Here is a 26308-nt window from a genome sequence, read left to right on the forward strand (position 1 = left end):
AGCCGTCGCGGATAATTTTAGTAAGGCGTAATCGCCCCGCATATTTTTCTTCAATATATCTTGCAACTTTGCGATACTCGATCATCCTAGTGATCCCAGTCTACGATCTTTTCCTTTGTTCTACCCTTCATGATGTTTGTTTAGTTTTTGCACCTTCTTAGCTAACTCCGCACGTTTTCGCCGCGCCGCACGCCAATCCTCCAGCCTCGATTCCTTTTCTTCTGCGTAATTCGACGCGAAAACGACAGCTCCGATATCGTCCATGAAGCATACGCGCGCGCGCGTGTGTGTGTGTGTATCGATATATCTCACACGGTGACGTCTGATCTCTATTCTCGTGCCGACGAGATGCTGGTTTCGACAAATAATCCGATAAAGGAATGGACGAAAAATTTCAGCATGCAATTCTAGAAATGATGAAATTTTTGCCGAAAAGAAAGATTTTCTAAAATTATTTTATTCGTTTCAAAGAGTGTAATGGGAAATTGATATTTGATGCTTACAACGTGTTACTTTGAACCATAATTTAACTTTAACTGATAAAACACATTAATTCTTTTTTTTTTTTCATAAAACTTTTCTCTGGTCTCTCGAAGGAGAGCAAGTGCATCGCTCGCGTTCCTCTCGCGACGCGGAATAGAATTTATCATATACGATCTTTGTGTCTCATTGTTCTCGCCGTCGCCGCGTCGCTCGTGTATAGTAGGTATACAGCGCTTCTACTCGATCGTTCGCTCCGATCGTACTCGCTCCCCGTTCACTCACGCCACTCACGCCTCTACGCCTCTAGGCCTCTACGTTTCTACGCTTCTACGCCTCGCGAGAGATTTGAAGGAGAGTTCAAAAAGAACATCGAAAGATACACCTCCACGGTACAAACGATCGCATCCAGCGGCAAGCAGTTTTTTCCTCAAGAAATGACCGCATGATATGATGATGATTTTAGTGATATCGTCTCGCAACTTTTGAGCACAAGAGCACAGTTTTGAAAAAAAAATTAAATTAATTTCTAGGATATCTTTCTTATCTATGAAGACTAAAAATTATTGCAATATCAGATTATTGAATGGGCGAGAAGAGAAATATTTGCCAACTCACCAATTGTCTTGGTGATGCAGACGAAAATTCATTCGTCATCTTTCACATCTGAAGATGTACTTGACGATGCGCATTAGGCTACGTATCTTGGCGATCACCTCCTCTTGCATAAGATTAAAACACATAGCAATCAGCGCCATTCCTGAACATACAAAAATATATTACGAGTGATTCGACATCTTTGTAAAGTCTGTATCGATTATTAGATTAGAGCGTGATTTTAAGCATCACGGATATTATATATATTGAGCCAATTGTTGCGCGAATTGAGAGTACGGAAGCGGTTGAAACGTTTAAAAGCACTTGAATATTTTCCGCGAAAAATCTGCCTGGCAATCGGGTATTGATTGAAACGAACTTAATGCGCTCGCAGCACGGAAAGCTGTATGGCAACGGGTGAAATCGCGTTGCAGGATTTAAAGCGGTTAATCCCTTTTAAAACGATTGTCTTCGCGCCGTGGCGTTGAGCGTCAAAAATTCTGTTCGGCAATCGGATTTCTTAAAAAACTAGCCTTTTATTTTTTATCTCAATTTACTGAGGACTGAAATGTGCACGATTAAATAATTTTAATACTATTGATCTGTAACGTAATAACGTAATAACGTAATAACGTAATAACGAGTAACAAAAGAGCAATAATCGAACGAGTGTAAAGGCAATAATCTTCTTTATGAGGGAAAATTTTATTCGGAGCAGTTGTAAGAGGATTTTCTTTGAAGGAAGCTCTAAATCTCTTATTGACTTTTGTATATAAATACAATAATAATAGATGCGTCATCATACGTATGTGTATAAAACTTACCGAGCATCAAGTACATGGAACAGAAGATGAAAGATAAATCAAGGCCTTGCCCGGAGTAGATCTCGTCGCCAGGGACGATGTCGCCGAAACCTATGGTCGACAAAGACACGAAGCAGAAGTAAGAACCGTCCAGCATATTCCAATCCTCCCATATCGAAAACAGAATTGCTCCGCCCCAAATATACCTAATATCGAGAGCAAAAAGTAAAGGAAAGTCAATGCTGTCAGTTCGGGTTGTCAGACGTACGGTTTTGCCGAGAGAAAGTGACGAATTTCCGAAAGAAAGTGACATACAAGTTTAATCGTGGAATATTAAACTCGTAAACTGAGCGTTAATATGTTAACAGCAATGTTAATATGACTATCCAAATATAACGCATCCGAAAATTATATACTTGATAATCTTACCTTAATAGAGCTTTAATTTGAATTGAATTGAAATTTGCCAATCACGAAAATTATAGTCACTCACCTGGTGAAAAAATGTCTCATATTTTCTCAGAAATTTTATAAGAATTGAGACTTATAAAAAATTCTAAAAAAAAAAATGTATAAAATTTCTCAGATACTCTCAAAAATAATTGGATGAGAATGATTTTCGGAATCCGTATGTATGAATTAATTTCTGATAAATTGCACAGATTTTCTCATATTTATTCAGATTTCTACAAAGATATATTGGCGGGAAAAATCTGAAATATTTTATTATTATTTTATCTGAATTTTTCTGAAAATGTTCTAATTCGTATAAAACATCTGAAAAATTCTGAGACATTTTTCCACCAGAGTTGTAACTTTTCAAATTAAGTTATGTCGAAAAAATTTGCTATATATAAGTTGTAGTTGTGTATGTATAATATAAATACAGATAAAAAACTATTCTTATATTTCCTATCAAGAGCAATGAAATTATTGTCATTTCTTTTTAATTCATTTATCTATCCATTTACGACCTTATAAAAAGTAAATCTTTTAATTAACTAAAATATTAAATTAACATGCGGTCCTATTACATCTCTCGTCAGATACTCACCCTACCATAATAGCGAGACAGAGAGTTAACGGCACCGTCACATGCTGAGGATCGTAGCTCTCGTCGCTCTGCTCGCTCTGGTCGTCATCGTCTTCGTTGTTGCCGTCGCCTTCATTAACGGTGCCGTCGCCACCGTTGTCGTCGTCTCTAGGCAAAGTTTCCTCTACGTCCAAACTCGACGTATCTACCTCCCCGCCATACGTGCTTACAATCTGCAGACAAATTTTGTTAAATATTCTCTTATTCTGACTTGATATCTCAAAATTACCAGAATTTTCTCTCTCTCTCTCTCTCTCTCTCTCTCTCTCTCTCTCGTAACGAACATAATAATATCGAAGCCTTTGATATCGAAGAAATTTGTTTTTCCAGCCCGGTCTCCGTTTTGCATTCCGGATATATGAAAGTAATTCTCAAGAAAGTATAAGGTAATTCTGTATGAAAGCTCAAGTCTACTCCACCGCATCACGATGCTACTGATTAGAGTGCGATAGGATTCTAATTCCGGTTGCAGCGTTCGTCGCTTACCAACTTACCTGCCACCTGTCTCTTTTTGTAGCCGGATCATTTGATATCTCCGACGTTCTCGCGCTTGCCGCACCATACGGTCTTTTTCGACATCTTGAAAAAAAATTAAAATCATGATTAATTCAACGGTTTCAAATCTGACAAAATTTGTTACGCTATCAAAAAATATACTAGAAACATTTATGAGAATGTGACACACTTTTAAAGCGAGGAGAAGAACGGTCTTACTTGCACAAGCAACAGCGGGCGTAGGTCCATTTGAAGCTTCTGGCCAGAATGTCGCCGATGTTGCTGAGATAGAGAAGGAAAAGCGGCATCCCTATTATCGCATACACTATAGTCGCGACTTTGCCCCATTTCGTTCTGGGATAAAGATTGCCGTAACCTGCGCAATAAACGAGAACGCGGCAAGTGAGTTTATCGACGAGCTTCGTTGCTTCGTTGCTTCGTTGCTTCCTCTCGTTTCTTGCTTCACATCCATCCCGTACGTGAACTGATTCATTTTTTATTAATTTATTGCCCGCGGTGTTTCTCTCAGGTAGAAACCCAGTATGGTGCCGTTTGAATTATTAATGAAACGAATACGCGTGATTAAAATATTTATTCCAAAGAAAAAGAATATATACCGAATGTCTGAATATATAAAATTACAATAAAAAATATATATTATCCATAAGGGGGGGAGGAGAGAGAGAGAGAGAGAGAGAGAGAGAGAGAGAGAGAGAGATTTACGAATTTACTTTTATGATTAAAACAAAAATCTCTTAAGGTACGGATTATGTTCAGCAAAAATATTGTCATGTTCCAAGGACAATTTATTTGTGTATTTCGACAGTGACTATATTATCTCGATATATGTCCTTAGATTTTTTCTTCACAAAATCCTACTATTATCATATCTGAATTAAGTAGCCCTCGGGTAAGCGTGTAACTCTATCATCGCAACGACATTCATAGAGCGTCAATTGTTTCCTGATAATTCCTGATAATTCAAGCAGACGCTGTTTCAGCAGACACATCCTGTATCCGTGAGAATTTGACCGCGTGTGCTATTGGATACTGAAAGTTTTAGTTTTACCTCGCAGGAGATCTAAACAATTCCGAGGAACCTACTCGGACATTTTCATGTTTCATAAAGTAGCAAAATTTGTTTCATCAAAATCGAGCAAGTAAAAGTCTTTAAGAGGAAAGAGGAAAGCGTCGCGCGTTTATAAGTTCTATTTGGGCCTCTGAAAAAATATGCACCGTTTTCTACAACGTGACGAAATGATTTTCCGCGGCATTAGTGGCAATCGCGCGAGGCGTCGAGTCGCGTCGCGTCGCGTCGCGTCGCCGTCGTCCACGTCGTCGCGAGGATCAGCGGTACACTGAAGTAAATTGTTAATCGTGTTTATTCGCGCCCGTTTGTCCAGTCTAAAAATTCGATTTTATTATATTAATCTTTTTATAGAAAGATATTTTTCGGTGAAGGAGGCTTCTCTCTCTTTCTCTCTCACCATCGATACAACATTCTGGCAATCTATTAACGACTACTATTATCGCGACAATAGTATCCGTTTATCGAGCGACAACTTTTGTTGATATTTCCGCGGTTTCAATCTCTAACTTTTGGCCATTTATCATTCTCAAAAAGAGCAAAAAGTATGCAGCAATACAAGCTCTAGTCTAGTACCAAAAAATCGTCGAATCGAAGCGCGATGTCAGAGGCGAATCAGAGCGTGCCTTGTAATCAAGCAAAAGCCACCGCGAAAAAAAGCTTGTTCAGCTTCTCTTTTTTTTCATATATAACGTGCACACAAATATGTGAAATATGTGAAATAGGGAAATACAAAAGAGGAACGTGACGAGGGTATGTATTCAGCATGTCGAACTTCAGCCTCCAAAGAACATGCCAAATGGCCGGCTAGGCTCCGGGATACACGAAACGTAAACTTTATTTCCGAGATCTCGTTTTTCTTGTAAATTGCAGTAAATGCAGTGATTCTTCTTATCGTAATGTTGCGTTATAATAGTATATTGTGCACCAAAGGGCGAAAGTAGCGTTTTTCAGACGAGTGTTAAGTTTGCCGCCCGAGCTGAAGGCGAGGGCGACAAATCACACGAGTCTGAAAAAGCTTTCGCCCCGAGGTGCACACAATATTTTTCACAATATCTTTACGGAAAGTTCGACTTTCATGCCTAGAGAGAGGCGAGAGTGGCCGTTTCACGCCAGGACGGCATAGCGGGACGAAAGTGATCACTTTCCGCCCTAGGGAGGAAAGTGGTTACTTTCGTCCCGCTAATGCCGTCCTGGCGTGAAATTGATCACTTTCGCCCCTCTCTATAGGCATGGAAAGTCGAACGTTCCGTGGAGGTGTTGTGAAAACAAAAAGCCATTGCGCGACATAATTTTTATCGATTTATATTTTAATTATTTTCAGTCTTCGACATTATCCGGGTTGTTTTCGATAACTGACGCAACGCAAAGTCGGTCGTTTTGGATTAACACAGAATTAATGAACGATACGAAATATTCGATATCGGTGAGGCATGCTCTCCATGAAATTGTAATAATAAATCGATGAATTGCACATTAGGCAATTAATTCTAAACGCTCACACAATTCAGTTGGTGATCATGCATCATTCAATAAATAACATTCAATAAATTAGTATTTTTAGTTTAGTTTTATTTCGATGCTGTATCTCTGCTGTACAACATTATTTTATACATTTATTTTAAAACGACGACTTAACAACGTTATATATAAAAACTTGAAAGAAATTTAAAATCTATGCGTCAAAAGTGATGCAAGTCTTTTATAATTAATTGATTCTTAAAGTGCTAATCGCTACATAAATCACGGTCCCCCGGTTATTAAATATCTCAAATGTCATCGTTAATATTATATCGTATATTGTCCTATGGCATAAATAACAGACATTGATAATAATCGACGAAAAGCGGAGAGAGTGGCGCTCGATGAAAGTCGCGAAATTGGATTATATTGCTCGACCGTACTTCCTGTATTTCCCTCGTATCCGATGTCCTCCGTGTAATCGAATCGCTATCGAGAATTACTTGTCGTACGTCTACGGTGTGTTCCGCGACGACGAATTTGCGGACTGCATACCGAGGACTTGGTTAGGCCGGAAATTAATTAACGCGCGCTGATCGTACGATCCCTCAGGATCAAGGAAGCTTGCTCATTCGCTCATTCGCTCATTCGCTCATTCGTTCGTTCATCCGTTCATCGCAAAGACATCGCTGTTGATCATCATCAACGATCGATGTTCCGTTTGGCCATTAATTAATTTCTTTAGCGTCTATTAGGCTAGGTTAGTAGTTAATCTGCTGGACGTGCTAATAGACGCATTGCAATATTCGACGACGACATCATGTAGGACGCATCCGTATTTTTGTAAAAAGTTTGCACACTTGAATATTTTTTTTACGAAATAGGTATATAGGTATACATATCCACTCACATACGTAACTACCTCCATCGATAGATACAAAGTATTATACATAAAATAAGTAAGTTTTTCCCACATAAAACAACTCAACTAAAAGTTAGATTATTAGACTAATTGTAAGCGAAACACTCTGCTCCTGCTGACAATTTCTCAATTGTCCTCTTTACTTCGAAAATGAAAAAAAAATCGAAAACATGATTAATTCACCTGGATGTAGATATTGATTGATACCTATAGCTTCGTTTACACATCGTTTACAGATTATCGTGAATTTCAGATATATAATAGCCGTAACATCACAAGAGGATGTGAAAGATAGTTGGTAACATAATAACGCGATATAAATCAAGCGCGACAGCGATTGTCTGACATCACCGCGGCAACGGGCATAATTAATTTTCAGAGGGAATCATTTCGCCGTTAAACTTCTTGACAAGCCGATAAATTGACGCCGCGACGAAATCTCCCGCGATTAATCCTCACGATAATTGATCGCCAACCACGTACGCGACACTGTCGCGTCGCCTTCGTCGTTCTAGAGATTCTAAAACGACCTAGACAATCTAGACGGAAAAATAACGAACGTATATACGCATCACAAGTACGTGCGGGATATTGGTTCCCGTATTTTTGGTTAATCGCCAATAATTCCCTGGCCGGAGGCCCGACCCGCACGGACTAATGTCCCTGATATGTCTCGCACGTGATACCTATTACACGTACGTGCGTGGCAAGACAAGCGTGTCGTTACGCCGATAACACCATCCACGTCGATTCGAACGCTTTAACATCCGGGGCTTTTAATTAATCATCTCTTGTAGGCATCAGTCATTCGCAGTCTCAAGAGTAACTTGAAAATATTTGCGGAATTGTCCAAATTACTTTTTATTATAAAAATTCCTCCCCCTCCCTCTTCTCTCACTGTTAGTCCAGTTTGTATTAACTAACAGCTTCTCCGCTATTTTATTTCAATTCTTAATTTTAACTTTATCATGTCCTAATCCAACTTGTTTCATGTACTGCCGAAACATACTTTGAATTACCACCAATGAAAACGAGTGATATGACGAGTGCATATATCATGTTAATTTATGTCATGGCGTGTTGCAGTAAATCATCGTGAAAGCGAAAGAGGATAAAATCGGGCGATCTCGGCTGCCAAAATTGTCAGTTAGTGAAAATGATAAACATTGCTCGCGGCGCACGCTACACTTATGCCCTATGTGGTTATATCGGCGCTTTAGTATTATCATGTACACCACTAAAACTAAATGCACATAGCTGACGTACATTTAGTGTCGAAGCTTTTACGTGTAAATGCGCGCGACATGGTCTGAAAATATATCTTCATTCTCTTACGATTTCAAATTAAGACTCATTGCCAATAAAACGTAACATTACAAATTTGATGTTTTAATAATTAAATTATAGATATTCAATTTAAATTAATGTTTGTCAACTTTCAAACTAATTTTAATATTCAATATTAATATCTTGGTGGTTTTGATTATAAAATTCTGAATTAAAATTCAAGAACTAAAGAATTTAAATTTCAAAGAATTTGAGATTAAACTTGAAATCGCGTCGCCTTTAAGAGAATCCATATAAAAGAGTTTTTATATATGCTTTTACATTTTACTAAATCGTTAACGCTCGCCATTCCGAGATTACATAATTGGTGCGAAAAAATCGATAATAATGAATAGGCAAAACGGTTCTTTCGCACGTATCGAGACGGAAAAAACTTGAACTTTATCATCGACAAAGTCGAGGGTGACGTTTCTAGAAATACCGTCGGCTGCACTTAATTGAGTTCGAGATCGTATTACCGACATAGGTATCGTTATTCATTTAGTGATGGATTTAGGTTTGGCAATAATAACCTGATGGCCGTCAGTGGTTTTATGTAACGTCGTTGTGGACAAACGTCGTTTTGCTCCACAACGCTACACGGCATTAAGGAGTATAAAAAGAATCAGAAATGTTAAGAATTGCAGAAAATTTAAAACACATAAGCTCTTTTACAAATAATGTCAGCATGTGAAATTTTTTTTATTTTTTACCGCGGTTAATTTTTATTAAAAAGTTCTAGATTTTTTAACATCACTTTTATGTCACAGTAAAAATTTTATCGCGTAATTCTCTATGTGTATTTTATAGAGCGATGAGCGAAGCACTTGAAGCCAACGTACTTGAGATGTAACATAAAAGAAGTCTATCTATTTTGTGCTGAGTTTTCTTTTTGTTCTATTTAAATAAATTTCGATTAAATACCGTTTTAATATCGATTTATTACTACGGCTCTACCGCGATGCAAATTTTAATATTACAAGGGACCGTGTCATATTTTTCAAAATTTTAAAAGCATTTTTAATATAATATTTTTTATATATATTAAACATAAATTTATTTTTGTTTAGTTCTTAACATTTTTAATAGTCATTTGTGTTGATAATTGATATAAAGCATCGCAATTTCCCATTAGGATTCATTCAAATATCTTGAACTTTGTTACAAATGTTCTCAAAAATTAACCGGTGAAAAAAATGCACATTCTGATATTATTTGTAAAAGATCTTATATGTTTTAAATTTTATGCAATTCTTAACATTTCTGATTCTCCGTACAATCTCCTTAAACTTGTCGGTCACGATTCAAACAACGCGTGTACAAAGCCTGTAGAAATGCGACTAGAGTTTTTTAACGTTTTTGTTAAAGGAAATCGCACCTATATATATACATATATATATATATATATATATATGTATAATGCATATTTTGGGTTACATGGTTGGACGTCGCGCGTCGGGGAAAAACGTACGTGCAAAACGGTCGAAAAGTCAAATGTCAACGATATGTAACACAACTCGATAAATTTGGGACTCGTTCTATTCGTAAGTATCGCCATTCTACCGTGTCGAAAACTTCCTATCTTTCTCAGTTTTGAAGCGCGCGTGCACAAACACACACACACACACACACACGTTGCTTGATAAACTTTACTAAATACGTCAGAAATTTGGAGAGCTTTTATTCTACGTATTACAAATGAAGGGAATGATGTCTTCATAGATTTGCAAAAGACTTGTCTTCATGAAAGAGATTTTTTTGAGGAATTTTTAAGTTTTAAACATGTCGAAACTAATCGTGCAATCTCTGCTAACTATACATTGCTATTTATTGCATTCTCATCTTTGAACTGCAGTCAAACCTAACAGTACGATGAAACATGAACGACAGACGATAGAGATTTCCATCGTCGAAGTCGTTTTCCCCGTGTCTCGCGCGTGCAGAATTTTTTTTTTTTTTTGTAGAAATAGAATTTTATCTTTCGAGATAAGACCTTTTGAACAAGAGATGTCACAGAAAATAGCAGTAAAATAGAAATGTATCGGAATTTTTGATAAAAGAATATTTGATCGTTTTTGTAAGATCTCTTCCGACTACAAGTAAATGTAAGCATCTAAGCATGTAAGCATGTAAACAAATGCAGAATTTTCCATCCAAGTTAGTAAAAAAAATTTTATCTCCCTGTTACTACTGATTCAAATTCGATGATTGATGTTTCTGCGTATAATAGAAACTTTAATACAAATTGATAAAAATTGACGCGATGTAATTGTTAACTTTTCATGTCACGTCGGCCAATAAAACGGCAATTTCATATCCGTTAAAATATAAATCGCACCTGTAAATAACATTACAGTTATCTGTAGGAGAACCAACCGTCTGCAATATTTAAAACTTAATTTTCCAGCGTATATCGAAAAAGGTCTCGAATTATTTTTGCTATTTGCACTATCGTTTTTAATCGCTTTTATTACGGTCATCAAAAGGGTAGCTGATGTAGTCGGGATAAGCTTTTAATGTTTTATGGCTTTTATACAAGGTGTCTTAAAATATTCCGACCTTAATCAACAATAGATATATCTTTGAGTAAAATCTAAATATCTTGGAAATCTGAAACAAAATCAAACTTGGCATAAAATTACTGAAAAGATAACAATCGCCTGAATTGAGGTAAGATTAAAAAAAAAAGATTTTCTGTAATCGTTATATTTAATTAGAATAATTACATTATAGAAGATCTGATCGTTTCACTTTCAATCCTTTGATTCCTATGATTCCGAGATTATGGGTATCCCAATATTTAAATTAAGAAAACGTTAAGTATCTGAAATATTTGATTGAAAATATAAAAAATAAAGTCGGAATTTCTGGAACACTTTGTATATGCGCAGCAGTTTTATACACTAGCATTCGTCGACTCGTATAACACGACATTAATTTTCGCGTGCATAGCCCATTATTTCCGCTTTCATTTCCGACTATGAAACGTGCGCATATTACATTGTACATAGGGTGGGTTTAAAGTTGTACGAAGAACCTTGTTCCCATGTTTTTGATTCAAAAATGACGAAAAATGTTGATAACCAAACATTTCTGATCTGTTTAGGACTTTTGGATATTTGAAGCGTACAAATATGTGTATATTTAGTTTCCGTGTGACACGCGTATTCTTTTACTTGTCATTCATATTAATTTGTAAAATAAGTTCTGATGCGCTATTATGATAAGAATCCGTGATGAAAGAGCATTATTTTAGTTTTGAGTAACAATAACATTCCGTTCTCTATTTCTTTGTATTCCTTCGCATTTTAGCATAAAAGAAGTTGGCAAAATTAGAGGATAGAATATTTAAGCGTGTCTTTATTTAATAAGCACGTTGTTTCTTTAGGAACCTCTCTCTTGAATTTCTTCTGCTTCTTTAACTTCAAAGCTTCATACACCAACGTGAAGTATAATAAAATGGAGTTTGCGGCACTATATAAAAGTAACATTTGTGGTTGCTTAAGGGGACACTGTCGGGGATTTAATTCTAATGTTACAAAATGGTACATATAATAATGTTGTATAATTTGTACAAAATTTTATAATATAGTTACGATAAAAGACTCTCTGGAGTCTTAGCATCATTAAATAGATAATTATGCTTTGTCACGTAACCTATTTCATTTTTTCATAAAACTAAAGAATGAACTTACCTGTAATGTGTAACCTGTAATGTACGTTTTGTTACGATAAAATATACAATGGAATAATATTTTGTTTTATTTAAATATTATTTTCTATCTCGTCTCATAAAATTAGCGCAAGCTGTATTTATCGATACATAGACGTTAGGTGATATAGGCGGATTATAGCCGCAGATTACAGCTTGCATTAGCCATATACCATCCATTGTAGCTGTTTTCTTTCTTTTCCATTTATTTTGTAGCAATAGTGTTTTGGAAAAATGAATAAAAAAATTGTATTGACGAGCCACGATATCTCTCGATTAACAAAGTCGGTGTTCCGTTCATTTGTTCATTCGTTCGTTCGTTCATGTGCAGACACGCGCATTAAAAAGTGACGCTGAAAAATCAGTCACTGCCGCGTACCTATCGCGAGAATTCCGCGAGAGCCATCCGCAACGCTGCTCGTCGCGCAGTTTTGGACGTTCCGCGACGCAACCCTGATCGGCTTGTTGCGAATTGCGCGAGAGGATTTTTATGGATGGTGCCTGAATGACACATCATTTCATTTTCGCGTCAATGGGCGCAACTCACGCTCTCGAATTACAAATATTCTATGGATAAATTGTTACGGCTCGATTTTTATCTCCCGCTTCGCCATTAACGAGTCATACGAATTGGTAGTCACATTACATGATCACGGCAAAGTAACATATCCGTGATCCGTGATCACGCGCGATCTTAGATTTTTGTCCTAAAAACGTATTTGTATTAGACATTAAGATTAAACTTGAACGCTTAAAATAAAATGTATATTAAATCAAAGGTGTAAAGCAATAATTATAAAAGATTTGCATCACTTTTGACGCATATAGATTTCAAATTCTTTCAAGTTTTTATATATAACATTGTTAAGTCGTCGTCTTAAAATAAATGTATAAAATAATGTTGTACAGCAGAATCAGTGCATCGAAATAAAACTAAACTAAAAATACTAATTTATTGAATGTTATTTATTGAATGATGCCTGATCACCAACTGAATTGCGTGAGCGTCTAGAATTAATTGCCTAATGTGCAATTCATCGATTTATTATTACAATTTCATGGAGAGCATGCCTCACCGATATCGAATATTTCGTATCGTTAATTAATTCTGTGTTAATCCAAAACGACCGACTTTGCGTTGCGGCAGTTATCGAAAACAACCCGGATAATGTCGAAGACTGAAAATAATTATCATTGCAGGGCGCGCGCGCGTGCACGAATGGATCGCGTTCCAGTATTCATATGCGCAACTCCCTCAAAATAGTGTTCCAACCACAAGTAACAATGTACTATAATTGTTAGTATAATAATTATCAAAATGCAATAAATCTTGGAACAATTATCATCGTGTGGGTGAATCCCATTAAAGTTATATAAATTATCAGTGGTTTAATTATATGGTCAGCGGTGTATTATAATTATTTAATATTTATTATACTAGCTATTAAATTATTATATGTACAACACTATATCTATTTGTGTTAATTTTATTTATCAGAGTAACATTGACCGCAATATTTACGTGAAATACTAATACTCTCTATTATTGGACATAAATTATTTAACTGCAAAAATATTGACTGAAACAGATTTACATTAGAAAGACTAGATATTTTAATAGAGGATATTATGCATACATATATATGTATAAAGATATATGTACATCCGTGGCCGTGAATACTTTTATATGTGTCTAATTTATGCGATAGCCTCATGAATCGCACAATCCCTTTCGCGTAATTTCGCCGAGTAATCATGATTTATATTCTTTGCGCCTACTCGCACATGGTATACCGATACCGGTGTAGCACACACAAAGCTGAGAACAAAGCCGCCATCACGTTAGAGTCATTAATATCACTTTACCCTTTCATTGCTGCGGCGCGCGGCGCCGGAAAATGATAAATCCTACGACTCAGGATACTATTCGTGGTCTGGATAGCATTAACTATCCGTCGTTTCACGTCGTTTCGATTTTTCTGCTCGATGCGATAACTCGATCTCCTTTGACGCATTAGATCGCGACAGACTGAGAACGAAGTAATTTTCGTATAGCAAACGTGTTTACGAAAATCGATAACGCCGGGTGAAATTTACAGTTTCGTTATTAGTTTGTTTATTCTGATCTATGGTTAAATCTTGATTGTTTTCATTAATCGATGAAAAGATTGACTTTTCAGGAATTAAGATTGACAGAATTTCAATAAGTTTATTTTTTCAGCACTGTAAAAATTGATCTCTATAATTGTGCGGTTTCGATAAATATTCATTTAAATAAAAGAATTTTTAAACAAAATTTTTTTTATGAGTTTCTGAACAGAAACAGAAGGATCTCTAATGTATAGAATATAAAAATAGTACGAGAAATGTATAAAAATAAAGCATTATGAAATTGACAATTAGTGTAGATAAAAATAATAAGAAGATAATTAAAAATTATGTACATATATCATGTTACGGCTGCTCGCAGATATAAATAAATTGATCAATTTATTTTACAATTGACAATAGAACTGAATGAGTTTGCATTTTCTTTCTTATCAAACGAATAGAAGGGCTTCAATTGTCAGATTTTTACATGTATGCACGTACGCGCACACACACGTATATATGCACAGCAAAATAATTATTAATTTTGTAAATTTGAACTTTGATTACTTGATGCATTCTAAAAAAATTTTTAAACGTGGTTCGAAAAAATAATAGATATAAACGATCACTAAAATTTAACCAATATTTTTATTATTGTTCTCTCTCTCTCTCTCTCTCTCTCTCTCTCTCTCTCTCTCTCTCTCTCTCTCTTTCTCTCTCTCTTTCCCTACTTCTTTTCTTCCTTCTCTTCCTCTCTTGGTGTTAAAACAATTCTTTTCCTCAACTGATATTTCAGACAGATCAAGATGTACATATTTTTCAACTAGAAATCCGTCCGTTTTTACAATTTAAATTCCATTTATTTTTGGACATGGCTGATGCTGGAGAGTGCATTGCTCGCTTATAGAATTCGAATCTTTCTTACCACGTTGCGGTGTATTGTCTTCACATCCATTTATATACGCTATAGATATGTACATGTACGTACACGTATATCCTAAAAATTATTTATTTATTTATTTTTTTTTTTTTTTAATAATAAAGCGGACGTCAAATGTATTGCAACAAAAAAAACCCCCTACGTGAGGACGGGCTGGCTGGGGCGGTTGTCCCCCCAGCTTGTCCAAAACGGGAGGAAGTCAAACCTGGAGGTTAAAAACTTCCCGGGAGGAAGTCCAATAGTGGACAAGGTGCGGGGAGGGTCTCCGGAAGAATCTTAAGTTTCCCGGGGCCTTTCCACTAACGCACGCGAGGACAACCGTGGAGTTTTAGCCGGTAAGAATCCGGCACTCCCCCCGTCTTTGCCAGAAGGCGGGGGGGTCTTCCCCCTCTTGAGGGGGCTACTGGGTAAACCGGGCTCGCCCGGGATCCCAGTAGTCGAAGATTTCTCCACGTTAAAAAAAAAAGCCGTTAGTTATATAAAATATTAAAAAGTCGTCCATCTTTCGCACAACTTTATTGTTAAATTTAAAATCTGAAGACTTTTTATCTCGAAACATTTTCATATCATAGCTGGCATAAAAATCCTTAATGAGGTTTATCAGTCATGACGCGAGAAATGGGCATTAGCCGGGCATCAACAGCGCAAATAAACGTGCCGTATTTAGTATGGCAAAGTATCCAGCAGCGAATAAACTTTTAACATTTTTCAAGAGTTTCTTTAACATTTATCCTAACCTTTTCCACCCCGCGTTTTATTCTTAAAGACAAACAAATATGTATACATATATCGGAACTCTATACATTTAACTTTTATTTTATATACTTAAAAAGTCGAATAAGTTAAGAAATTGAATTAGTATATAAGTACATAAGTTAAAAAAATTAACGCAGATAAGATTGCAATTAAATTGAAAAAACGTGAAAAAATATACGGATAAATATAAATATAAATATAAGTATAAATGTAAGAGCAAAAAGCGAGACTCACCGATGGTTGTTATCACGGTAAGGGAATACAGAAAAGCACCGGCGAAGGTCCACTTATTTTCCTCCACGCCTTCGTACCCATTTCTTATGGCTGACACTACCATCGTCTGATAATTCTCGAGAATGTCTCTCACCTTTGCCTTCCACAGTTTTTCCGAGAACACATTTTCCTATAAACATATAAGCAATATCAATAGCGTCAGAATATTAAAAGGAAAAGAAAGATTGACGTCAACAATATATTAATATCAATATTAATGCATTATATTATAGCTGTTTCCTTGGAATTCCTTGACATTAGTTAAAGAGAGGGAGAGTACGGGGTAACGAAACTTGCAAAAGATTAAGGCCAGATATCTCAGCGTATGTATCTATATATATAAATATAAAAGTATATGTATGTATTACGTTTTCGATGACATGACCCGGACGGCCCGGAGTCCCGGATCCGATTCCCGTCATTCCCGATTTACGATCTACGATCTACTGCGTCCTAGGGACGCCTAGAATTACGCCTAGACGCACCTAGCGCCTAGGTAACTCTAATGCTACGGTCAACAGTGTACGACATGTAAACTACCATAGCTTAGAGTTAGCCAGGTTGAATTTCTAATGGCAGCCCTGGCCCCTGCGGAAAGTACGGAAAGCCACAGGCCGCAGCGCGTAGGCCGTAGCATGTAGCATGTGTGATTGGCGTAAATTGTTCATTCACCTTGGACGTTAGGTCCCAAAGATTGGCAGCCGTGCGATTTCTTAGCTTGGTGACGTTGGCGGCGATATCCAAGTTGCTTTTACCCTCGATGTGGGTGAATAGGAAGGCGCCCGCTATAGTGTAGCCGACTACGAGACACACGATGCCGACGTTACTGAAGAGGAAGGCTATCAGCGCCCTGGTCCAGTCGGCGATCCGCTCACCCCACGGTTTCCGCTTGCGCTTCCGCCGTCTTCCGCCCCGGCCGCGATAACTTCCACGCTGCCAGCTCCTACTGGCCGACGAACGGGACGTTCTGTCCGTTTCCATCGACAGTGACAACTTGTCGTGACGATGTGTCACGTGTCACCACTGCCACTGTGGCACTGTCACCAGCGTCACCGCGTCACCTCGATCGTCTCGTTTGGAGTTTGGAGTTGGAGCCGATTCGCAAACATCACGTTTCACGCTTCCCGCTTCCCACTTCCGGATCGCCAAACTCTCGCTGATTGACGGCTGACAATGAGAACTGAGAACTGAAAACGGCTCTTGCCGTTGCTCCCCGTTACGTTGTTCACGATATCGCTACGGGTGGATATCCTATCGCAGAATGGTCACCTTGGATCTTTAATTCATTGGCGACTACAAACTACAAACCGCGCCGTGCCGCAGAAATTCAGCGTATGGCGTGTTGTTCGAAAACCACAGCCGCCATAGGCCACAGCCAGATACGGAAGAACGAAGCGTAAGGAGGTACAAGATCGTAAACTATGCGCGAGCACTGACCGGGGACCGGGGATAATCGGCTAATGGAGAATTATGCCGAGCAAATTTAATGGGGAACGTCCTATCTCCGAGTCTCTTGAAGTCTCTTCCATCTCTTCTGCCTCCGCGGCGCGCGGCGCGGGCGGCACAGTTGATTCTTGTAGTCTCGATTCTGGTATCGTGGTATTGACACTATGGCTGCGTTCGGGGAGCGCGCTATATTAGCGCTATTTGCTTATTCTATCCTTGTTCTACACTTGATGAGCGATAAAGATAGAATGACGCAATAGCGCTAATAGCGCGCTCCCCGAACGCAGCCTATATCGATTCCGTCGTGATCCGCGATCCGCGATCCGCGGGGAATAAAAAACACGACATCGTCGTCGCCGCGGGCCACAGCCGCTGCGGTCGAGACTCGAGACGAGTCACTTGGCCGCTTAACAAAATCTATTGTGAAACTGTTTACAATCCCGCGAAAAATGATGGACGATTTCGCCGAAGTCGTCGAAGGCGAGATGTAATCCGACTTTAATTAAATTCCTTTGATTGTCCCAGACTTTTCGCAAACTGGGAATAAATCAACAGGATTTACACATTGTTCGAGTAGTTTTATACGAGTATGTTTCAACACAAAGTTGTCAAATATATGAAAACGTTCGAGATCCATTGCTATTCTATAAACTCGACAAAATATATGTGTATTTAAATGTGTGTATATATATATATATATATAATATATACGGGGGGAACACTGTAAATGTTTGAAACAAACTCCATACCCCAACTTACGGAGATGGCTTATTATATAGTATAGAATATAGATGTTATAGATGATGCTGATAATAAGATACTTAACATGAATGTATTTGTAGAAATTAATATGCAATATTGGAATCTATTCCTACTAATATAATTCTACTCGTCTCAATTGTCTCGATATGACTATATGTGTATAAGACGGCGCGGCGCCCATTCGGCGGACCATTTTTCAATTTTTCTTCATCGACATCAACATTCGTCTGGGAAACTGGGAAAGACTTAATAATTTGTATATTTAATCAAGAATATGCCACGCATACATATAGTAGAAATTGAGCTCGATACTCGCGATGGTGGTGCTATCGATCGAGGCACAGGCACGGATAGGGAATAGCCGGAATATAGGGATTGGCACGTTCGTTTTCTGACGTTGGCTAAATGATGACGTAGGCGACGCGATGATCGACGATAAGCCTGATAAGGTCGATCGTAAGATCATGTGAGAGTGAGAACAGAATCGATTCCAAATCCAGGTCATCCAGGAATCAGCATCAAGCATCAGCATTTATACCTCGTATCTGACGTATCTCTCGCGGGCGCGCTCTAACCCTGGCCACCCCGGCCGTTTATTGAGACGATTGAGACGGAATTTGGGATTTCTGTGTTCCCCCCGTATCCTCATTTTTAATCCTCGAGCTTTTGCGAAAGCTATACTTGGACATGCGCGTCTATGCATATGCTATTACACTAGACGAGAAGCCACGTGTATTTTACGTGTTAGAAAGACGCATTACCGTTTATTAAGTTTACAATTTTCGTTTCTTCTTATAGATCATTCTTTCTTAGTCTTATTGATACTATCGCGAATAATCGGAAAGTCTTGGCGATTCTTCGCGAAAACCTTCCATCTTGCACCTTGCACCTCGATTCCTCGAGGTAACAGCACGTGAACGTCCATTAATGGTTTCCGAGGCGACACTCCCGACTCACCCGACTGCCGACTGCCGACTCCCGTTACATCATTATTACGCGCGTACGCGTATGCGTGCACGTTGCAACAAATAATTAATTTCCGACTTTCCGACATTCGATGACATTCCGTCTTACGAAAAGATCCAAGTTCGGCGATAATCGAGATAGAGTCCAAGTCTTAATTGCCGGTATGCAAACATACGGAGAACAACCCACCTCGACCAAGTTTCCCCGTAAACTGATTTCTTCTTTCTTCGTGGCAATCGTGGCACCCCGCACCCCGCGCTACGACATGCACCATCCCGAAATAGCGCGTCGCCCAAAATAACCGGGTTCAAGTCGCCTGGGTCTGCTCGTGTTGCCGATCAAATTGCCGGACTTGCCAGACACCCGGTAGACAAACCCGCATCTCGATGATCCGGTTAGGACGGTTAGGTGAACAAAATGTTGAAACATTGAAATTTTGAAATGTTATAATTAAAAAGACTGTTAAAATATGTAAACAAAATTACATTCAGAGTAAGAATTCTTCTCTCGTTAATTTTAGATAATACTCTTTTTTTTTTAATTTGATGATGTTTAATAAAAGTAAAATACAAATGGGCTGTCTGACAATATATCTTATGATGATCGATCATTCACCAGCGTGTATATCCGCGCAAAAATCGGAGGATAATTTTGTGACGTGAGAATGAATGAGAGAGAGAAAGCATTTATTTATTAACGCGCCCTGGGATAAGTTAATGAGACAGAGAGAGAGAGAGAGAGAGAGAGGCGATGCGGTTGGCTTTAAAATTTATGAAATGCAGATTCCGCCCGTGCCAGGATTGTTCATTCGTAATGGACGCGAACGAAAGTTCTTAGTGACTATTATTTCTTCTTTGAGTGGACTTTATCGCGCGATTATCGAGTCGTTGAAACCGGAGCCGTTAACTGGATACCGCCGCTGCCGTCGCCGCGCCGTCGCCGTCGTCGTCGTCGAGACGATTAACGTCCTCGCGATTTAAACGACGAAATGCGACTCCGAGCATAGTAGCGAAAATGCACGAGAACGTATATGTATGGGTCGCAAAGGGGATGAAAGGGATTTGCATAGCAAGCGTGAATTTTGCATGCGACAAGTGCGTCCGGGAAAATATTGTAAGGACAATCTTCTGCGCGCGGAAAGTAGTAAGCCGCGCGAAAATATCGTGTTCGCTGAAAGATAATCGTATTCTCGCGTCGCTTGCGTTCGAAGCAAAATTTAAGAGACTATACTGGAAAGTAAGACTATTTTTTGAAAACGTTCAAGTTTCAGATTTTTAGTAGTTCAATAGTTTCATAGCTCCCAGAGAATGAAAAATAGACGTTGCGCTCTCTTCTATCTTTGTGTCGCATTTTTTTTGTCAAAGAAGATTAGAAATATATATGTCGAAGATGTATATATATATATATATATATGTATATATATGTATATATATGTATATATATATATATATATATATATATATAAATCTAAATTGCTATAAAACGCGTGTATAAATAATTAAAACATCTTAACTTTTGTTTCAAGTTTAAAATTTATAAAGGAGAAAATGGTAAATTGTGAGCAAAGTATGACAGAAAGAAAAAGTTAAATAAGAAATATTTTTCTAATAATGTAAAATTTATTGCAAATAATTATTGGACAAAATCTGAAAGGAAAATATTAAAAATGCAAATGTCAATTAAATATCAAAGCTATGCGATATGCAAAGTGTATGTAAATTTAATTGCATTCCACAATTGTTCTTCTATTCATTTTATAGACACTAATTCTCCGACTTGTATCTATACGTATACAGCACTATTTTCCTCGCAATATTCGCAAGCTCTATAGTTTCTCTTTTCACCATTATATTCCATTGGTATACATTATAATTAATTAATAATATAGTAACTTTCTTAATAATAGTATTCTCAGCATTGTGTCAGATATTGAATTGAATACACACTGTAACGTTAAATCATGAAAAGTCCCCAAATCAAGAAATCTTTGTGTGAGAGCTATAAGAAATTAAAATTTTAATAATATCCTGGAATTTGAGTATCTATAAATTGAAAAAGATAATTGAGATAAATCATATTTATAAATTAATCTGACTTTATACGTTCGTATACCGATTTATTCTTGCGAGACAAGACCTGCGCGAAAAGAACTATATTACTCGATTATAGGAATTGTCGATCTACGCGAGATCAGATCTATCTATGCCATGAAACTGACTCATATGTCGATCGGGACGTGAACCGAGAAATCCCCTGGATCTTGTACCATGTACGAAGACAGATGACTCGCGCGTCCCCGATCTCGTCGAATAGTAAGTTGAAAACCGCGAGATCAGAGCTTGGGCTCGTTTTCATAGGCCTCATCTTCGTACTCGGCGTCGTATTCGTCATAGTCCTCGGCCTCCCCTTCCTCCTCCTCCTCTTCCTCCACGTCCTCCTCGTCGGTCTCTTTGATGATACCCAGCCTCTTCGCGACGCTCTTCACGTTGTTGATGACCTCCTCTTGCACCAGATTAAAGCTCATTGCCAGCAAGGCAATTCCAAATAGCAGGTAGAGAGAACAAAGGGCGATGCCCTTCTGCGCGTCCACCTTGTACGCCGGCACAAAATCGCCGAAACCTTAAAATAGAAGAGATAGGAAATCGTGCGAGTTTCACGTCATCGCGCTCGAAATAAACGCAAGATCAATAAATAAATAGATACAGATAAGCGAAAGTAGAGCCCCTCTAAGACCGTTAGAAGATATTATATAAATATATGTTATAAAGTTGTTACAAACGTATAGGTATTATTCTAATAAAATTAATTTTTGGCCCTCTTATTGTTAGTTCCTAAGACTGACAATGAGCTCTTTCTCTCCCTCTCTTTCTAACATTGCAAGATAAAATGTTGTCTTTGAAGAAAATTGACTCGTAAGATCGGTATAGTTGGCTAATTTCAACGGAATGAGCTTTATGAAACAATAATAATAAATAAATTGCAGCACATCTTTTGTGAACCGCAAAAAAGGAATTACTAATTGGGAAACGAACCGATGGTGGTCAACGTGATGAAACAGAAGTAAGCCGAATCGAGGAAATGCCACTCTTCCCATTTGCTGAAAAGGTAAGCGCCACCAAATATGTAACTGACGACCAGAAAGACGCACAGCCAGATAGGCACGGGCTTGGTCGGCTGTCTTTCCTGATCATCCGCAGCGGTATAGTACTCGTAGTCAAAATCAATATCGTCGGCATAAACCTGTCGATGCACGGCAAATCCCATCGGCGACATAATCCTCGGCGACGGCGGTGGTCCCCGTTTGTAAGAACGTGCTGGAGAAAAATATTTAACGATCAGAAGGTACGCTCGCGCTCGTTATGTCGATCGGCTTGTTACTTAAGTTGTTATATATATATCGTGATGTAGTCTGTAAATACAATTTAAGAGCTTTGAATGACTTGGATACTCTCGATAATTATAAATATACATTTCACACATAGAAGTTAGGCTAGATACAAGATAAATATACGTTAGAAACATATTACTCCATAACACGAATATCGTTACATATTTTTATTCTAAAAGCTCAACTCTTATTTATACAATTAGTCAATTGAACCTTAATATCCATCGTCAATATAAATCGTTTAGATATTATTTAGTTTCATTCTTCTCAAATTTCCACAAAAAAGAAAAACGGTTATTATGAATTTGTTAATTTGACGAAATTTATTTACGTTTATCACCATTCGCTCACCGACAGAATAATTGCTCCTAGTGCGTCTACTTTTAGTAGATTGCGACCTTCTCATATATTCCATTTCTAAATAGATAGAAGATGGGCGAGGTCCTGACGACGAACTCGTTCTATGATTCGTCGTCGTGGCTCCTTCCACAGAAAGACATCTTCTCGGCAAGGATCTGGGACGAAAGGAAGTTCGCTTTTCAACGCCATCCAACTCTTCGGGTGTTTCGTTGCTTTGCGGTTTCTCCGAGTTCTCGACTGTAATAGCGTCGGTTTTGTTTAATTTCTTCAAGCGCTTCAAAGAGCGATCTCTTTCATCATCTTAAATAGCACTGATCTATACTTATTTGTATTCTAAACTAATAAACGAGTATCATTATATTAACAATTAACATATAGGAGATAGCATGTGGTAAAGCGATAAGAAAAGTAATGCGCTACAACATAAAAATTAGCTATTGTTTCATCCAAAGAGAGAATTCTTGATTTTTGTTCCGCTCTTAGGGCCACTTCGACCAACGCCGATTAACTTTAATCAACGATTAACTCAATCAGCAGTGTCGCCAACAACAAGATATTTGTCGTTGTGTACGTCGTTCTTAACCAATCTTTTCAAATATTATACTACTTCTTTTTAATTTGAATAAAGGTGTTTCGATTTTTATTTAAAATATCTACGAAAACGTGTTTATGTAACATGGATAGAATTATTAATTTTTTATTATTTGATGAATACGAGGGTTATGATCTTCCAATAAGAAAAAATCGACAAAAACCACGTATAATCAGGCCACATATAAATTATTTAGAAATTTTTAATGATGATCATTTTAAAAGATTTGCCAATATCAAAGGAAAACTTTAACATGATATTAGAAAAAATTTATGTTGAATTACAACATAAAACTAACTAATCGGTATGTATAAATATTTAATACAACAATTTAAAATTATATATAATATAATAAACAAGACAAAATATGTTTATTATAAAAAAATAAAACATTAAAAAACTTATACATATTATGGGAATGCATATATGTATTGTGTCAGTTTATTAGTTTATTTTAATTTATTTTAATTAATATTTTCTCAGTTCTGGTGAATAGTATATTATATATTATAACAACACAAATTAGATTATTAACACACACAGCCATATGTATATAATTGGATAAATAAATAAATATGTGTATATTTATACACATATTTATTCAATTATATACATAACTAATCGCGATTAGTTTTATGTTGTAATTCAACATAAATTTTTTCTAATATTATGTTAAAGTTTTCCTTTGATATTGCAAATCTTCTTTTAAAATGATCATCATTAAAAATTTCTAAATAATTTATACGTGGTCTGATTATACGTGGTTTTCGTCGATTCCTTCTTATTGGAAGATCCTAACCCTCGTATTCATAAAATAATAAAAAATTAATAATTCTATCCATGTTACATAAACACGTTTTCGTAAATATTTTAAATAAAATCGAAACAACTTTATTCAAATTAAAGAGAAGTAGTATAATATTTGAAAAGATTGGTTAAGAACGACATACACAACGACAAATATCTTGTTGTTGGAGACACTGCTGATTGAGTTAATCGTCGATTAAAGTTAATCGGCGTTGGTCGAAGTGGCCCTTATAGTTAGAATAGTTAGAATTATGTATTGTATTATATTTTATATTGCGATGTATGTATGTAATTGCGATAGAGTAATAACGATACTCACCCTTATCTTGAGGCGGGTGCCTCCACCTCGACGTTTCGTCTTCAAAATCATCCAATGCGTATTTGTTGCACAAAACTGGCGAGCGATCCGCTTCGTTCGGACTCATCAGCAATTTTCTGTCCAGCGACTGTGTCGTTATTCTGGGTTTAGCTATAAGCATAAGCGATAATGAAAATAACGCAAACCAGCCGATAGTTATTAATTAATCGATGAGTTGATAACGAGTGGAATGCGGCGCAATCGATGCGGCGCAATCGATGCGCTTGAATTAATTAATTAATTCAATCAAGCGAGTGTTTTACGGAGACTTCTGACGATAGCAGCACTTTGTATATCTCACTTATGTAATTTCGCATGATTTCGTATGTGATATCGACATATCGTTTGCAACTCTTTTGTTATGTAAATAACGTACAAACAAGATAAACAACAGAGATAGATTTGAGAGAGATTCAGTTAAATTTAATATAAAATTTAATTCGTTGCTACATATATTTGTTTTCTTTATTTTGATTGTCTGTGCGTGACAACAAAATATGTAATATCTCTTTTTACAAAATCGGTTCGGAATACAACTCTTTACGTATACATTATTTTTTATCTGTTAACTTTATGATCAATTTAAAGACAACACGATTAATCAATAAAAGCAATAAAATAAAATAAAATGAACGATTGATAAAATACCTCTTACGCTTCTCGGAGTCGCCAGTGGAATATCCGAATAACGTGGTACAGTTGCGGCCTTAATTTCCATTGGATTATTTGTAGAAGGTGCATAAGCTATTGCCCTTGATTCGCCTCCTTCCAATCGTCGAGACATGTACCTACACAATTTGTCTTTTCTACTTTTATTTCTAATTTTATCTTAATATCTTTTATTATTATAATTATTTTCATAAATAATTCATATTTGTATGACGTTGCATTAATTTAATGACTAAATTAATTAGAAATGCTGTAAAATATTTTCTTTGATAAATGACTTCGAATTGAAGCAAACAACGATCTTACATACCTACAATCAGTATCAGAATATGAAGACTTTGTCATACTTTCGGAGAGTCCTAAGGCCGAGTCGGCCGACCGTTGACTCACTCTGATGGATCGGCGAAACGGGCCTCTGTTTGATCCATATCTCCTTATAAAATATGATATAATAACAATAATATAATACAATCGTGCAAAGATATTTTTATTTTTATATACAATCAGGACATTAGATTATATCTATTCAATTTTTCAATAAAATTCTAATCTACTCTTTAAGAACGCGTACTGATCCGTAATTTTTACTTTGTAATACTTTACAGATTACATAACATGTATGTATATAGTGCATACGTTTATAAAATTTTTTTCTATTACATTTTTATATTACCTATATATGTTACAATTATTAGAATAGAACATTTTTTTAAATTTTTATAATGTATCATATATAAAATTACCCTGGTTGACGAACAGAATGCGACCTAACCGTGTTGTTACGTCCTCGTCGTTTTTTTGGTGGTTTTGTGCATACGTAACAGCACACTTTCCAATATAGAAACCTAAAAATACAATGAATACGAAAAAAACGATTATTTTTCAGCGCTAATGAAAACTAGTAAGTAAATGTTTTGTGTGTGT

At 36.8% G+C, this 26308-nt stretch overlaps 3 protein-coding genes across 3 annotated transcripts; all 3 read right to left on the reverse strand.

Moving 5' to 3' along the window:
* Window positions 1–1133: 1133 nt before the first annotated feature.
* LOC112457978 (potassium channel subfamily K member 18-like) lies at window positions 1134–3133 on the reverse strand. Its single transcript, XM_025021325.1, has 4 exons — window positions 3123–3133; window positions 2935–3081; window positions 1902–2086; window positions 1134–1240 (listed from the first exon to the last, which is right to left on the reverse strand). Exons 1-4 carry the CDS (start codon window positions 3131–3133, stop codon window positions 1134–1136), a joined length of 450 nt encoding a protein of 149 aa, XP_024877093.1.
* LOC112457977 lies at window positions 3058–17040 on the reverse strand. Its single transcript, XM_025021324.1, has 4 exons — window positions 16709–17040; window positions 15998–16166; window positions 3468–3552; window positions 3058–3146 (listed from the first exon to the last, which is right to left on the reverse strand). The coding sequence occupies exons 1-4, from the start codon at window positions 17015–17017 to the stop codon at window positions 3140–3142; spliced, it is 570 nt and encodes a 189-aa protein (XP_024877092.1). The 5' UTR covers window positions 17018–17040; the 3' UTR covers window positions 3058–3139.
* A 3837-nt stretch (window positions 17041–20877) lies between these two features.
* On the reverse strand, window positions 20878–26229 carry LOC112457979 (the record flags this gene model as incomplete). The annotated part of the gene is made up of 7 exons (XM_025021327.1): window positions 20878–21829; window positions 22243–22524; window positions 22950–23195; window positions 24677–24826; window positions 25364–25503; window positions 25695–25817; window positions 26128–26229. Coding segments are annotated over 7 exons (1330 nt in total), but the record flags the coding sequence as incomplete, so codon positions are not given.
* Window positions 26230–26308: the final 79 nt, after the last annotated feature.

Source organism: Temnothorax curvispinosus, unplaced genomic scaffold, assembly GCF_003070985.1.
Source record: "Temnothorax curvispinosus isolate PA1 unplaced genomic scaffold, ASM307098v1 QBEX01008546.1, whole genome shotgun sequence".
NCBI lineage: Eukaryota > Metazoa > Arthropoda > Insecta > Hymenoptera > Formicidae > Temnothorax > Temnothorax curvispinosus.